The following is a 16607-nucleotide window of genomic DNA, read 5'->3' as shown; positions in this document are numbered from 1 at the left end:
GCATCACAGCATGGCATGGAAACGCCAATATGCTTGAATGGAAAATCCTACAAAAAGTGTTGGATACAGCCCAGTCCATCATGGGTATCGACCTCCCCACCCTCTACACAAAATACTGTTGCAAGAAGGGACCACCATCAACCAGGGTATGCTCTCTTCTACTGCTGTCATCAGGAAGAATGTGCACGAGCTTTAGGACATTTATTACCCCTCAACTATCAGGTTCCTGAACCAAAGGCGATAACATTACTCAACTTCACTTGACCTGTCACTGAAACATTCCCTCAACCTACTGGCTCACTTTCAAGGACTTGATCTTTATTGCTTGTTTATTATTATTTTGTTCTTTTTGTATTTGCATAGTTTGTTGTCTTTTGCACATTGGCTGAATGCCCACTTTGGTGCAGTCGTTCATTGATTCTGTTATGGTTATTATTCTATAGATGTACTGAGTATACCTGCAAGAAAGTGAATCTCAGGGTTTTATATGGTGATATATATGTACTTTGATAATAAATTTGGTTTGATCTTTGAGCCTTCAGGAATTTTAAATATAAGTGGATAATAGCCAAACCTATTATCATTCATATGCTTTCTTATTTTTGTATGTTGGCATAAGGTATCTTACTGATCATTTACTGATCTCTGCCTAATTTAGAACAGTATTATTTGCCAAAGGAAGAGATACATTTACAAAGGATTTTTTTTAGATAGACAGTTTTCAGTTGCATTAACAAAATGTCGGACCATTACTCTTAAATACAGGAAGAAATGGGCGAGGAGGGGGGAAGGAATCCAACCACAAACAGGAGAACATCTGCAGACGCGGGAAATCCCAGCAACACACACAAAACGCTGGAGGAACTCACAGGCTAGAGAGCATTTAGGAAAAGAGTACAGTCGATGTTTCGGGCCGAAACCCTTCGGCAGGACTGGAGAAGAAAAAGCTGGGGAGTAGGTTTAAAAGGCGGGGGGGGGGGGGTGGCGGGGGACAGTGGAGAGAAACACTAGGTGGTAGTGAAACCTGGAGGGAGAGGGATGAATTATGGAGCTGGAAAGTAAATTGGTGAAAGAAACAGAAGGCCATGGAAGAAAGAAAAGGGGGAGAGCACCAGAGGGAGGCGATGGGCGGGCACAAGGAGATAAGGTGAGAGAGGGGAAAGGGGATAGGGAATAGTGAAGGAGAAGCGCGGGGGGGGGAGGTGGTTCGGAGTCATTAATGGAAGTTCGAGAAATCGAAACCTTCAGGTTGGAGGCTCCCCAAATGGAATATAAGGGGTTGTTCCTCCAACCTAACTGTGGCCTCAACACAACAGTGGAGGAGGCCATGGATGACATGTCGGAATAGAAATGGGAAGTGGAATTAAAATGGGTGGCCACTGGGAGATCCCGCTTTTACTGGCAGACGTAGGTACTCGGCGAAGCGGTCTTCCAAAACGGAGAGTCACATTCTATTACGCTTCACTTCATGACACATTTTACGTTTGTGGGTTTCTATAGAACCTTGAAGTTTATTTTAAACTGTTCAACGTCAAAGTCGATACTCCACTTCATAATATCTGACCAAGAGTGACAATTCCTTTGAATTCTGGTGATCTCGTTATTCTGTTATCTTGTCAAACTGACCGAACGGTGTTTCCAATCACATTGTTCACAATGGTCCTTCTGGTGTTCTATGTGCCCTTCACCCCGTAACCAATCTCCGTCCAACAGTTAAAATCTAGTAATCCCTCAAATTATCTTTCTTTTGTATATCACATATATTTCACAGTCTTTTGTGGGGTATAAAAATGTATCCAGAACAAAACTAACATAAAAGACACTCGAGGAAATAGAAATGTAGATGGGCAGGGGATAAGGCAATAGAAAACAGTGACTATTTGTGATACAAGACTGTGGGAGGATATAAATATGTGTACATTTGTGCGTGTTTGTGCGTGTGTGTGTGTGGGGGGGGGTCGTCACAATTCTATATTTCATCCTGTATAATTAAACAGGCGCCAGTGTCACTTAGTTATGAAAGACTGCTCTCAGATTAATTATTTCAAACCTTGCGCGCTTCAATCGAATCTCAAATAAATTCAGGCGGGAAATTAAAGGTTTTGAATCTATGCAGTGATGTCAGAATCTCCACATGAAGACTGCATATAAAAATACAGAAACAGCGTGGTCGTATTATTTTCTATTCTGATCCGACCTGACATTTCCGACTGAGGATTTGGGTGCCGAAAAAAAAGGTTATTAGGAAAGAGAAATTGCTCTCTAAACCTCGTCCTCTCATCAGGGTAATTCTTATCAGCAAGTTTCTAATTGTTAACTATTACAGTATGTATATTTTGGCGCCAATCATCCAGTCATGCACCAATTGAATCGTACAGTTTCGAAGTACATTCATGCAAAGGATTAATGTTTAACTTCTTTTTGTCAGTAGTCTTGTATCTGTACGCTGTACCGTGCATTTGCTGCATTTAAAACGTTTTCAGATCACGTGCTCATTTGAGAAAAAGTTTTCCAATGATAATTTAAGTCTGACTTCTCAGATTCTCACTTAGAATAAAATAGGCAGTGAACTGGCTCAGTTAATACATTACTATTTTTATAAGCAATGAAGTCAGCTAATGAAGAGACTAGAGCTGATTTAAATGGTGGCGAACATTTTTGTAAGGAGAAATAAATGAAATTGAAGTATTTGGAATGCAACTGTAAATAATGTATTGGTGAATACTATCTATCAAGAAATCATCCGAAGTGTTGAAGAAATTATAGCTCCACCCACAGCGATCAATCATCTAACTTTAGTGCGCGACGCCAGCCAATAAGGTAAGTGTGTGTTTGCCCAAAGCCACAATAAGTAAATGCGGTGGCAGCGAGAGCGGACTGAAGTTTGCAGAGATCTGCATCCACACACGTGTGTTGCTGTAACTGACATCTGTGCCGACCCTCCAAAGGCTTCCGTCAGATCACAGGAGAATGTTCCTGCCCTACTCGGTGCTTATCCTCGCTGCCTTTGGGTATGCGTGTGCGACCCAAGCGCCAACGAATACCCCATGCCCACCTCAGTGCCACTGTGAGGAAGATGGCATTCTACTGTGGGTCGATTGCTCAGAACTCGGGCTTGTGACGATACCGGAGAACATAAGCGCGCTGACGTCTTACCTGTAAGTGCATGCACTGTTGCTCTGATATACCTATTAGAATAGTACAGTAAGTTCTGTTGCCGTTTCAATCTTAGCCCGACCCCCAGTGCTCCAGCGGAGAACTTGATGTTAAAAAAAACCTAAAGCGTTTCGGAGAAAGTAAAGTCTAGGAAGCTGACACATGTCAATTGAGAGATCCTGCGTTTTTTTTTGCTTAATGAACAACTTTTCCCACAGCGCTACTTATAACAAATCACAGTCCAGAAAAAAAAAATAGACTATTGCGTGCTGTACCTAATATGACAAGGAAATAATCAAGATATATAGAGTGGTGATGGTGTTCGTGTGAACTACTGCACAGATATATCACGATGGTACGCACTGACTGAAAAGAGGGCGTGAACAGGTTGATTCGTGCAGTTCAAGGGGGGAATTAAATGCACGTTTGTAATATAGTTACTTTTAGAGCTGTGAGAAATAGCTGCACAGTACAACTAATGAGTGAGCTATTTTGAAGAGTAAACGCTGCAATTATGGGCCGAATAACCTCTTTTGTGACTTTATTTTTTCTCTAGTTAGCATATCAACGATGACTGCGTCTTGCACATATTTTATGATGAAAACAACTCATTATCAGAATTTCTTTCTGATTATCTCAAGATCTGAATCATGTATCAGGGTCATCGACTAACGATAGACTTATAACCCATCTCATACGAAGATCTTAGGAATTCTTCGCATATATCCTTATTGAGACTAGTATTGAATATCTGAACCGTAATAGTGATAGCTTCTATGACTAAGGCTATTGAGAGTTAGTTAATAACTGTAGAGGAGTAAGATATCCAGATAAGACATCAGATAAGTTATGTTTATCGGGTACTGGCTGAAGAAGTTATTGATTGAACACAATTCCTGCGAGCTACGGCTCACAGCTGCCAGAATGCACGCTCGATTTGCTGGGAGATTTTCTTCAACCTTGTTTGGATGCGATATACTGAGGGCTCTGAGCAGAGGCGAATAATATTACAGTTGTAGCCGTTTGTTGCCACAAAACAGATTCCTGCTGAAATCAAACTGTACTTTCCTTATTTCATTGTCACGAAGGGAAACGAATGTCCTGTGCCAAAAATGTTTTCCAAAAAAAAGTAATTACTTGCTTCCGTCGGTTGGTTAAAAGGAAAAGGAGGATAATTTCCGCCCTGTGCTTAGAATTTTAAATAGCTGAAACTTTATATGAAAGACAAACAGGCTGGAGCAACACACTGACATGCAGAGAAATACACTGCACATCAGAACGCTTTTTATAACTGTCCATTAACGTTGCACCTGCCAGGAATATTAATCTGGCTCTTTGCATAACTCATAAGCAGCGATCTAAATACCAAACATATATTGAAAATTGCCTCAGAGTGATCCTCCCAATTTCAACGAGCGCCTACTTTCCTGATGTCGGCCAATGGGCTGTTATTTTCATTAACAGTTAAATCACGTTGGTACAATACATTTTCGGAAACGAGTGACAACGTGATAATTAATTGCGCTTCAAATGTGCCTTTACTGCTGATCTGTGCAAATTTCCCTTGACCTCAAGCGGGTTGCTTTGGTCCACATTGGCCAAGACACTTGCCTGGGTGCAACAGATGTTAAAACATTTCAGGTGCAAATGTAGTCTTCTGCGGCTGTCTTCTATTCGTCATTGCGAGCAAATTTTGCTGGTTGTCTTATTTGCAGTTTTACAGCGCGTTGATCAAAGGTATGGAACACCCAGAATAAATTAAACCGACTAAAGATTAACAAATAGAAATACCAAACAGAGAACGTCCGGCAGTATCACCTGCCTGAATGTGATTAAAATAGATCTTGGGGTCGGAAGTCTAACAGTTCGTCCAGTAATAAACAGAGCGGCTATACCGCCACCCCCCGCCCCCCATTCAGTGTAGAGCGGCAAAGAATTTTGTATTTTTCATATAATAAAATATTCGAAAATTGAATCCACTTCATAATTCATTGTGTACTAGTGAAAATTAAACAGAAGCCATACGGTTAAAACTGCGTGATTATGCTCTCAAATATGTGAAAGCGTCGTTTCTCTGTGGTGTGACACCTCAGTAAATATATCTAGACTGAGAAGAGTCGATGTCTTTCTCATTCATGTTTACACTTTTTTTTACTTGAGGGCTTATTCGATTTACATACTAAAGATAAACATTTGCTACGTATTTGCACAGAAGCGAATAAATCAGCCCGGGGCCGCCTGAAGCCTGGACGCTTTACTTAGGAAGATCAATGAAGATGTATAGCTGTAATTTATATTTGAGAATACCCGTTCAAATTCCGGGAAGTGTACAAACAGCACTGGAATCGTCTTTGGTACCACACGCACTTCTTATCAATCAGTAAGTTTAGGCTTCAGACACTGACACAGTCGAACCCACCTGTGTTCTTGAATTTTCATTTACAGAAAATGTTTAAAATCTGAATTTTGATTTTATAATTTTAAATCAAAATTGAAACCTCTGTACATTGCAAATTAAAATAACCTTGTTTTCCCATTTGCTTTCAAATGTATTAGAATAATTTCTTTCAAAGTGTTAATTTTCAAAATGTTATAGTGAAATGATGAAGTGCCATCAATACATAAATATTTTGGTAGAAGCAAAGCAAAATTAAAAATTATTGGGCAATATTATTGAAAAGTGTGCATCTCATGGTGTATAATTAAATAGTATCGTTTCTCTGAAATGTGGCAACACATACCCTTCTCATGCCTACCCTTCACCACCATCTCTACTAACCAACAGTAGGTTCATTCCTGACGTGGTAAACACGTGCAGAGCTACAGGTACCTTTTATTTTCTGAAAAAAAACTATTCCCTTAATTGAGCTGTGCACTATTAGCATATTTTAATAAACACTGATTTAAAGTATGTAAACAAAAACAATCAAATGTCATAACAGGTCTCCAAAAGTATTTATAGCAGTCACTAAATGCAATCATTATCTACTGTCAGGCAGTATATTTAGATTGCGTTGAAGTGCACAATTGCTCTCGGGTTTGCAATGATGCTAATTGTTACAAAAATTGAAATTCTGGATCTGACGAAGTAAAGGAAGAGGTGGTCTTCTGCTGTTTCTGATTCATTCCTGGAATGTGACCTGTGCTGGCAGTACCACAGTTACTGTCCATGCCTGATTAACGTTGGACAGATACAGTAGTACTAAGTTCCATTCTTGAACCACAGTAATACCACTGCTGAAACTTCCACCACATTGCTGTTAGGATTTCGAGCCAGCAATCATGAAGAGTTCATGATATACACTATGGCCAAATTAGGTATTCAGTAGGGAGTAAGCAGAACACAGCAGTCTGTACTGTTGAAGGCATTTGAGATTACATAGTTATGGATTTGTAATTACATAACCTCAAATGTGGCAGTGCATCATGCAGATGGTGCACACTACAGCCAGAATGAACAAGTGGCAGGGAAATTAATACTTGTGTTGGATTAGGTGCCTATCAAGTAGAAAGTTTAGTCCTGGACAGTAGTGAGATTCTGAAGGATTGGTCGGGATGCATTCACTTCAGCAAATGGAGTATATTTCATCACAAGCTTAGCCTACACCTTGTTAATGAAAGACAGCATTTGAGAATCAGAATGCTGCTACAAATTGCAGTTGCAGTTGTAACTGGTGTTTTGGCCACTGATGATCCAAAACAGATTGAAGATAGAGGATTTGAAAATGTTAATGCCTTTGAAGGATGCTATGGTGGTGTGCCTATTAGTGCTGATGCTTCTTAGCTCAGCAATCTCATGTGCTGTTACACAGAATTTGCACATTCTCTCAGTAACTGGATTGCTTTTGGATGTTCTCAATCCTTTCCATATTCCAAAGACATGCTATTGGGTTAATTGGTTGTTGTAAATTGTTACTTACTATAGAATAATGGTAAAATTAATCAAATGAGAGTTGACAAATGTATGAGAAAGGGTAAATTGCAGGTGTATAAGGAAATAAGGAGAAGGGGGATTAATGAGATTGCTCCTGAAGAGTTGGCTTGGATCTGATTAACCATGTTACCTCTTTCTGTATTATTTTAAATATAAAACAAGAATATCAAGTACAAATTGTTCTGCTATCTTGTGCTGGAGTTGGCCATTGGTTATTACTTGAATGTTACTTCCCATTTATCAACACACACAAAATGCTGGAGTAACTCAGCAGGCCAGGCAACATCTATGGAAAAGAGTACAGTCGTTGTTTCGGGCCAAGACCCTTCATCAGGATTCTTGTAGGCACTTGAGATTATGTAGTTATGAATATATAAGTATGTAACCTCAAATGCTGCAGTGCATTTTATGGCCTTGGACTTCCCATTCATCAGCCTTGTTTGAATAGCTTTCAAGATGGTTTTAGTATTTGAAAATACATAAGTGAAAATACCATGCAGTTATCAGTAAATATCCCATGTGACGAAAGGCTAATTGATGAAATAATTGAAGATGTTTGATCCAAGGACATTTTGCCCTCTGCATTTTCTGCAACAATATTCTTGTTCTTTGATGACAGGCCTCCAATATGCACAATCGTCTTTCATTGTGCTAGTGATTAGTCCAATTAGTGAAAATACTTCTCCCCACTGGCAGACTTAGTTAATTGCTTAAGCCGATCTTGAGGGATGTTGCTCTCATCTCTTCTGTGAAATTCAATTTCTTTCACTGTTATTTTAGAAAAAATAGCAAAGCAGTCTGGAAAGAAGTGATTCTGGTCTAACTCAAACTGAACAATGGTCATTGGAATATTTATAATTAAGTTGTTAGCACAATTGGTTAACAGCGTTTTACTTCAGTATGTGGATATTAAGAGCTGATAAAGTGTAATTGACTTAGTAAAGCATGGGCAGGTGTATACAAACATAAAAATCTTTATTTTACATGTAGGAACAAAGTTCAACAATTTTCAAAACCTTTAACAAGTGACAAGATCATTTTGTTCTCCCCTTATTCACAATTGGATTGGAATCAGCAAGTATGGTGTGGGCACCCTGATTGGTGGCTGGGTTAAAATCAACGTAAAGTTATTAACAAGATACACACATCAAAGTTGCTGGTGAATGCAGCAGGCCAGGCAGCATCTATAGGAAGAGGTACAGTCCACGTTTCGGGCCGAGACCCTTCGTCAGGACTAACATTATTAACAAGATGGAAGGTTTTCATAATACTGCTCATGTTTTAGAAAATCAGAAATAGTTCATTTTTTAGTAACAATAGGGATGGGGGTATTGAGGAAGATTGAATTTATTGGATTTAAGAAAAAATTATGATACTTAATTATAAAACGATAGAAACAAGTCTTTTAACAATACTGTTCATTTGCTTCGATGAAGACTTTTATTTTAGACTAATTAAGTAGGGGTTGTAACCATTCAACTACAAGGTTTTGAAACTTAAAACCTTAAAATGAATTAGTCATGTGAAAGGTTTACGCAGACTTAAGAGATACTGCAGATGCTCAAAATCTTGAACAACAGGCACAAAATTCTGGAGGAGCTCAGCAGGTCAGTCAGCTTCCATGGAGGGAAATGACCAGTCGATGTTTCGGGCTGAGACTCTTCATCAGGACTCACACATTTGAAATGTTATTTCAGAAATTGTTGTTATTCAATATTTTGTAACATAATGAAACTATGATTTTATTGTTAATAGAGCATGTAGCTAGCAGGCTCAATTTCCCTTGGCCAGTTAATTTGCTTATGTACGAGATTCACACCACTATAATGGGTATCTATGTCCATCATTATGCTGAATTTGATCATACCAAGTACTTTGCTGTGCACCAAACACGTAAGCAGAACATGCCCAAGTATTTGTGCTACAATTTTTTTTAAAGGCAGACCTTTTTGAAGATGTTCCCTTTGATGTTAGAAAAGTCTGCGCATTGCAAAAAAAGTTAAACTCAGCTACATTCTTTGAATTTTATTCTCAATTTAGAAGATAACTCCAATTGGTAAAATATATTTTAGATGAAGGATGGTGATAGATAAATGTTTGGATTTGCTATGAATCTAGGATAAGAATACGGTTTGGCTCGGCATCAGAGAATTCCTTCATTATTGTGACTGCAGCTGAACACAGACTTGGAAAATACATGCTAAACAAAAAGGAACATCACCTCAATAATGAGCTCAAAGGTGTACCTTTATATAGGTGCTAGCAACCTGTTATCAAGTTTAGCACTTTGCTATGTACTAAACATATGCTGATGTGTTAATAGCCCACAATAAATGTGCTCCATATCATTTATAATCTAAGTCTTTGCATACATTGCCAAGTCTGCATTAGAGTGAAGTACATACAGACTCTATTCTTTGGTGTAGTTGTGGGGGGGGGGGGGTGGTAAGCGATGGATTTGGCAGTGCAAATTCTGCAACTTGGTATTGTAATTGAACTTTCATTTCTTCAGTTGAAAATTCAACTTCCTTAACAGGAATCAAATTCTCCTGAGGCAATAAGGAAGATTGCCACATTTATTTGATATCCCTGCACTGGCATCCATATTCCATAGCTGTCTGACTTACAGGATTCAAGGACTTCCTAGTGCGGTGGAAGAAGGTGATGCATTATGTTCAAATGTTATCGCTAACACTTGATACTCTATTGTCTTTTCAAGTTGTGGGGTGTGAATCAGGCAAATTTAAAGATATGCAATTTCTGGTCATGTACTTCCAGCCTGCTGAAGAGCAGGTGCTGAAATAGGCTGCCCACCTGTCCCTAGAGGTTTGAGTGAGGCATAGCTACAGAACTTCCACACAGTGAAAAGGAAGTCTAGATAAACCACAGTCTTATACTACTCAATTATCCAGGTCCTATATCTGGATCCAATATAACTTCTTTTTTAAAATTGAATCCACACTACTCCAAATTGCTCAAAGTTTTATGGGATCATAAATTGATCAATTTCTCATTGTTGGACAATTTAACTGAATCAGAATTTAATGCACTAGGTGGCAGCCTATTCCATATCTCAGTTCCTCAATGGCAGTGTTTGTTTCTAATTGTAATTGTTTATAATTACAACTGCATTTTCTGGTGCACTGATGGATTTTGCGTAACACGTGTTTATTTAAGAATAGTTTGGAATACTCCTTAAAAACTGTTCCCTAATAACAGTGGGTTTTTTCCTTTTTATCTCTTGTAACAATGCTTAAAAATATGGAATACTTCATACTTTCCTTTTATGTCTTCATCTCAGAATGTTTCCTGTATGGGCTTCCCATAATGAATATGAAAATGACTTACTTTGGAATATTATTTTCTACACTTTTCTATATATTTAAATATTTCTTTTTTTCTGGCGTTACAGATATCACACTGAGTTGTGGCAGCACATTTCTTCTTTATAGGAATATTTTGCACAAATCTTTATTACAACCCATTTTCCCAAGTAGCATATAATTTTGAAAAGTTATATTTACTTTCCTTAGTGGTAGTATTTATCACTTTCCAGCAATACATCTCATTTTATCTGCTTAATCACTGTACATGTTTTAGAATTGGGCCTCTTTTGTCTGAATCCTTTACTTGTCCACACACGTTTGGAATGTATAGATAGATCAAAATCTTGATGAATATTTCATTTTTAATTATTTTATCAAGATTCTCTATAAATATTTGGAACAAGACTGAATTTAGTAATGTACCAAATCCAATCTTGGGTGTATTAAACAATAAATCCATTGTCAGGTTAGTCTAATTAAATTATAGTTCGAGTTGAAATGAAACTTATTAGAGCAGAGTCCATAACAATGAGTTTCATGTTCATGTATAATTGTTGAGGGAGTTTCGAGAAATCATTTACGTTTTCCTTTCAGGTGGTAAAAGTCTGCAATGAAAATATTAAGTATAGGATGTATAATTGTCCTTAACATCATACACAGTACACAACCTTAGAGTCATTCAATTTACTTAATGACGTTAGTAGCTTCTTCCTGGTACTCACAAATAATATTGACAGTAATGAAGGAAACAGGAATGTGTGGAATTTAAATATAATCATAACTGACATTGATGAATAAACTCATGCAGATATTCTCAATCTCAGTGTTTAGCGTGCTCCTTCAGCCTTGCTACTTTCAGCCAATGACCAGTTTTTCATAGATGCCTACATCTTAAAGAAATAGAATTAAGAACCATATTCAGTAAAGTGGAGATGATTGTTGGTAATCTTACTTCAATGTTCACATTTCAAGGTAGAGTTCTTGACCACAATGGTATAAGACTATAAGACATAGGAGCAGAATTAGACCAGTCACCTCCTCAAGTCTGCTTCATCATTCCATCATGGCTGATACATGATCTTCTACACAATGTGAACTCAGCAACACTTCTGGACAAATGTTAAGCAAACTAGGACAATCTACCATTCAGAACAGCAGTCTACAAGTCATGTGATGTGTTCCATAATAACTAAAATGATTTGTTGTATCATTGTAGTTTCACCATTAGTAAATGATACACATACTATCTTCAGATAGTGCTTGAAAACTTGGTCAAAAATGTGCAGTCAAAATAATGGCAAAGCTTCATGGAACTCAGTGTTATTTCTGTGTAATTACGATTGCCACTTCAGGCAAAGGGAAACGTTGACATCTATTGTCATGGTAAATGTAATTATTACCAGAAAGTCTCTCTGTCAATGAAAATACATTTTCACAACATATGGTTTCTATTGGAGCTTTATTTTTTATTACCATTTTTCTATTTTCTTTTTCTTTCTTTCACTGATTTGATAATATATTTGGCATTTTAACTTGTACTTTTTAATTGAGATCCACTGTTTTTAAATTCATAATCCTTCAGTCATACCAGGGATTTCCAACCATTTTTATGACATGGACCAATTCAGTTAAGCAGGGGGCCATGGATCCCAGGTTAGGAACCATTGGGTTATGCAGTCATCGCTGTTTACTTGAATCTAGGTGCCAAATAGAGGGCAAAGTGCAAAATCCTAACGGATATTTTCACCAAAATGTCACAGGGATTTAATGGGGAAGAATAAGCCATTATGACAAACACTATTGGTAAGTAATGTGATAAAATATGTTCATTTTATTAATTTATCTGGCTTAAACATTTAATTATAATTACACTACACACAGCTGGGGCCATGCATCTTTACTACATTTCATAACTTGCAACATTTTGGGGGCCCTGCTCGTTCTCTCATAATGTTCACTGTAAAGTTTGGTGGTCTTCAGATCTATTAATTATTTGGAATTTTTACATCTATTTAGTGCTTTTATAAAATGTTATTCTTTTGGATTTAAAATCATATTGGAGCATTTCCAGGTAAATTTTATTTCAGTAGGACATGGAAAGGCAGTGGAAACAATGTCACTGAATATTTTTAGGACCGTGATCAATTGATATTTCGTAAAGATTGAAAGATTAACATGGGTATGCAGGAATTCAGAGTTGACATTAAAGTCAGATTAACTATGATCTGGTTAAATAGCAGAATAAACTTGAGCACCTGAATAATCTATTTCTGCTCCTGATTCATTTTTTTTTGTTGCAACATCATCATAGTCACTCTCAGGAGAACTGGGTTTCTCCAGCCCTGCTCTGACTGCTGCCCCACAGATGTAAGTCCTAATCTGGAATGCAACCCCAGGCTCCAAAAGTAACATACCTTCTGGAAAACTCTACTGCTCCTCGTGCCTTCCCCTCCCCCCATATTATAAACCTCTTCACTGATTCTCCAATTCCCTGATTCTCTAATCCTTCAAAATCCATCGTTCCTTCAAATCCATCCTGTGATACCCATAGTTCCCACACCTCAGATGACCCTGCCACTGATCCCACAAGCTACTGATAACATCTTCATATATCCCAGGTCACATTTACCCATGACCTCTGTACTCACTAAGCTATATTGGTTTCAAGTTAAGCAACACTTTATTTTCAAATTGTTCATCATTTTTGAAATCACTCCATGGTTGCTTATCTGTCCATTTTCTTAATGCCAGCCCTGTGACATTATATTATGTTTCAACTCTAGCCTCTGGCAGATCCTCATTTAGAATCCCTCCACCATAGGTGACATTGTCATGGGCTTCCAAAGTGTTAAGCTTTGGACTTTTCCTTCCTAACCCCAAGATGCTCCTTATTCCCTCTTTAAAGCAGTAAAGCTTTCCTTCAAACCTATCTAGAACATAGAAACCTACGGTACAATAGAGGCTGTTCGGCCCACAAAGCTGTGCCAAACATTTCCTTACCTTAGAAATTAACAATGATTACCCACAGCTCTCTATTTTGCTATGCTCCATGTGCCTATCCAGGAGTCTCTTAAAAGAGCCTATCGTTTCCTCCTCCACCACCGTCACTAGCAGCCCATTCCACACACTCACCACTCTCTGTGTATAAAACTTACCCCTGACATCTCCTCTGTACCTTCTTCCAAGCACCTTAAAACTGTGCCCTCTCATGCTAGCTATTTCAGCCCTGGGAAAAAGCCTCTGACTATCGACACAATCAATGCCTCTCATCATCTTATACACCTCTATCAGGTCACCTGTCATCCTCTGTCGCTCCAAGGAGAAAAGGCCGAATTCACTCAATCTATTCTCATAACTTTTCCACTGTTACACTTGATTGGTCCTATTCTCTTAGATCTTATCCTCTTGCTCTTCACATACTTGTAGAATGCCTTGGGGTTTTCCTTAATCCTATCCACCAAGGCCTTCTCATGGCCCCTTCTGGCTATCCCAATTTCATTCTTAAGCTCCTTCCTGCTAGCCTTATAATCTTCTAGAACCCTATCCTTACCTAGTTTTTTGAATCTTTCGTAAGCTCTTCTTTTCTTCTTGACTAGATTTACAACAGCCTTTGTACACCACAGGTCCTGTACCCTACCATCCTTTTCCTGTCTCATTGGAACGTACCTATGCAGAACTCCATGGAAATATCCCCTGAACATTTGCCACATTTCTCCCGTCCATTTCCCTGAGAACATCTGTTTCCAATTTATGCTTCCAAGTTCCTGCCTGATAGCCTCATATTTCTGCTTACTCCAATTAAACGCTTTCCTAACTTGTCTATTCCTATCCCTCTCCAAAGGTATAGTAAAGGAAATAGAATTGTGATCACTATCTCCAAAATGCTCTCCCACTGAGAGTCCTGACTCCTGACCAGGTTCATTTCCCAATATCAGATCAAGTACAGCCTCGCCTCTTATAGGCTTATTGTGTCAAGAAACCTTCCTGAACACACCTAACAAACTCCACCCATCTAAACCCTTCGCTCTAGGGACATGCCAATTGATATTTGGGAAATTAAAATCTCCCACCACAACAACCCTGTTATTATTACACCTTTCCTGAATCTGTCTCCCTATCTGCTCCTTGATGTCCCCGTTTCTATTGGGTGGTCTATAAAAAAACACCCTGTGAACAAATGTTTGGTTATCTACTGGAGTATGTATTGTACTCCAGTGTTGGCCCATTCTAAAATAGTGCCATGTTAGTATGCATGGCAGAATTTGTAGTGACTATATATTTGTTGAGGTGCTTTGAACAAACAGAAGCAAGTCTCTGCTGCTTCCACTTGATGTTCCCATAGTACATAGTACATAGTACATAATACATAGTACATCAACTTGTATGTGAATATAACAAGGAATCTGTTAAACCCATCAAGACTACAAGCATCAACTGTGCTCTCCAGATAAATTAAATGCAAATATTTGTTTGCTGATGGCTGTGCATTTTCTGCACCTTCTGGAGACCTTCACCTTATGGTGTATAGGTTGCCAATTTCTACCAGTGATTAAAATTTATGTAAATAATACTAAATTAATGTGTCATCCATAGTATTAGTAGCAAATGAAATACAGGAAGGCACATCTCTGAAAAGAAAAATCTGTGTGAAGTTAGTCTACAAAATTGATTAGTCAATGCACTAGGAAATCATTATTACCTCCACAACAAAGACATTTGCTGTTAGATTACATCCTACACATGCCATAAATTTAAATTATTCACTTATTGTTATCCTTGAATGACTCATAAGAGCATGAGTTTGATTTAGACTGTAGTGCGTGATTATATTATTGGCTTTTACAGTATCATATCTATAAGTGAGTAAACAGATAATAGAGTTCAACAGCTAATGTGGTATATAGAACACCTTGCAGCAAAATAACAATGATTTCTTAGGTATCTCCTCAAGTTATTTTAATACATTGATTGTGAGATGGTGAAGTCTGCCAGCTGGTTCTTAAATACACTTTTAAAGCAGATCAATTTAAGACACATTAGCACACTCAAAATATTGAAGGAACTCAGCAGGACAGGCAGCATCCTGTACCCCTGAAAATAAGGTTTTATTTTAAACTATTAAACAGACCCAAAAAGACGTTTGTTGTAATTTAGGCAATTAAACTTGAGGGAATGTAAATATTAAACTCTACCAGTAGCAAGCACCTCTATAGCAGTAACATGTTGTTGTATTATAAACGCATTGGTGAACAGAATTATTTACAGTTAGTGGGATCAATGCATTGGCCAATATCTGTCCCATTTTTGATTCATTGCTAAGCAAAGTACAATACATTCTAATCAGTTCTGTGAAATAAACTCTGGTGTGCATTGTGAGAGCTCAGTGGCTCAATTGAGATAAATGTTCTCAATATTGCACTGCAGCCTTGGTACAAATGATTTTTTTAAATGGCATAAAACTGTCATGTCTGTATCTTTTTTCTTATTAAGTGTAATCGTGAACTATAGCCAGATCAGAAATGCTGATCAAGTCAACTACTGTAGTTCCCAAAGAGAACTCTGATAGGCCAATCAGATGGTTCACTGCTGCTCAATGATAGAACACAAAAAAATCATATGTACAATTAAGAAACATTTTTAAATAGTAGAAATACTGAAGTCATGATGATCTTGATGAAGTCTGCTGGAGAGAGACATTTATATACATGCTGTCCTCCATAATTCAAAGATCTTTTAAAATCTTTTTAAATATCTGAATTTTGTTGAGATTTCTTCACACTCATGTTATTTAATTCTGTGCTTGAGTTAAAAAGCTTCTTGTATTTGTTTTAGCCATTGTCTTTAGACAGGTCAAAAATGAAATATAACAAATGCTCCAATATATGGTGTTTGTTGAGGTTAAGTTGGTAGCAACTCTGCTTCTCAATCAGTAGGCAATAGTCAGAAATAAAGATAGAAAAAACTGTAAGTACTAAGAGATTATACAGTATATCTGGAGAGGAATTGAGTTAATGATTTAGGTCAATTTTCTTGTAATGCAATAAGACAAAATTAGAAGTGAAACAAACATTCATAGATTCGAAGTACATTTATTATCGAAGTATATATGCTGCATAGCCCTAAGATTCATCTACCCACAGCTAGCCGCAAAATAAAGAAAGAAATCTGTGGCGCCTGTTCAAAGAAAAATA

At 37.7% G+C, this 16607-nt stretch overlaps 1 protein-coding gene across 2 annotated transcripts in view; it reads left to right on the top strand.

Annotated features, from left to right (window-relative positions):
• The first annotated feature begins 2872 nt into the window (after window positions 1–2872).
• Window positions 2873–16607, top strand: part of LOC134355941 (leucine-rich repeat-containing G-protein coupled receptor 6) — a 369855-nt gene continuing 356120 nt past the window's right edge. For both annotated transcript variants that reach the window (XM_063066483.1, XM_063066482.1), the window contains exon 1: window positions 2873–3158. In XM_063066483.1, coding sequence (XP_062922553.1) covers window positions 2971–3158 — 188 coding nt within the window. In that variant the 5' untranslated portion in view covers window positions 2873–2970. The remainder of the gene's footprint in view (window positions 3159–16607) is intronic.

Source organism: Mobula hypostoma, chromosome 13, assembly GCF_963921235.1.
Source record: "Mobula hypostoma chromosome 13, sMobHyp1.1, whole genome shotgun sequence".
NCBI classification, from domain to species: Eukaryota; Metazoa; Chordata; class Chondrichthyes; order Myliobatiformes; family Myliobatidae; genus Mobula; species Mobula hypostoma.
Note: the sequence above shows the minus strand (reverse complement) of the source record. Positions and strands in the feature narration are given on the sequence as shown.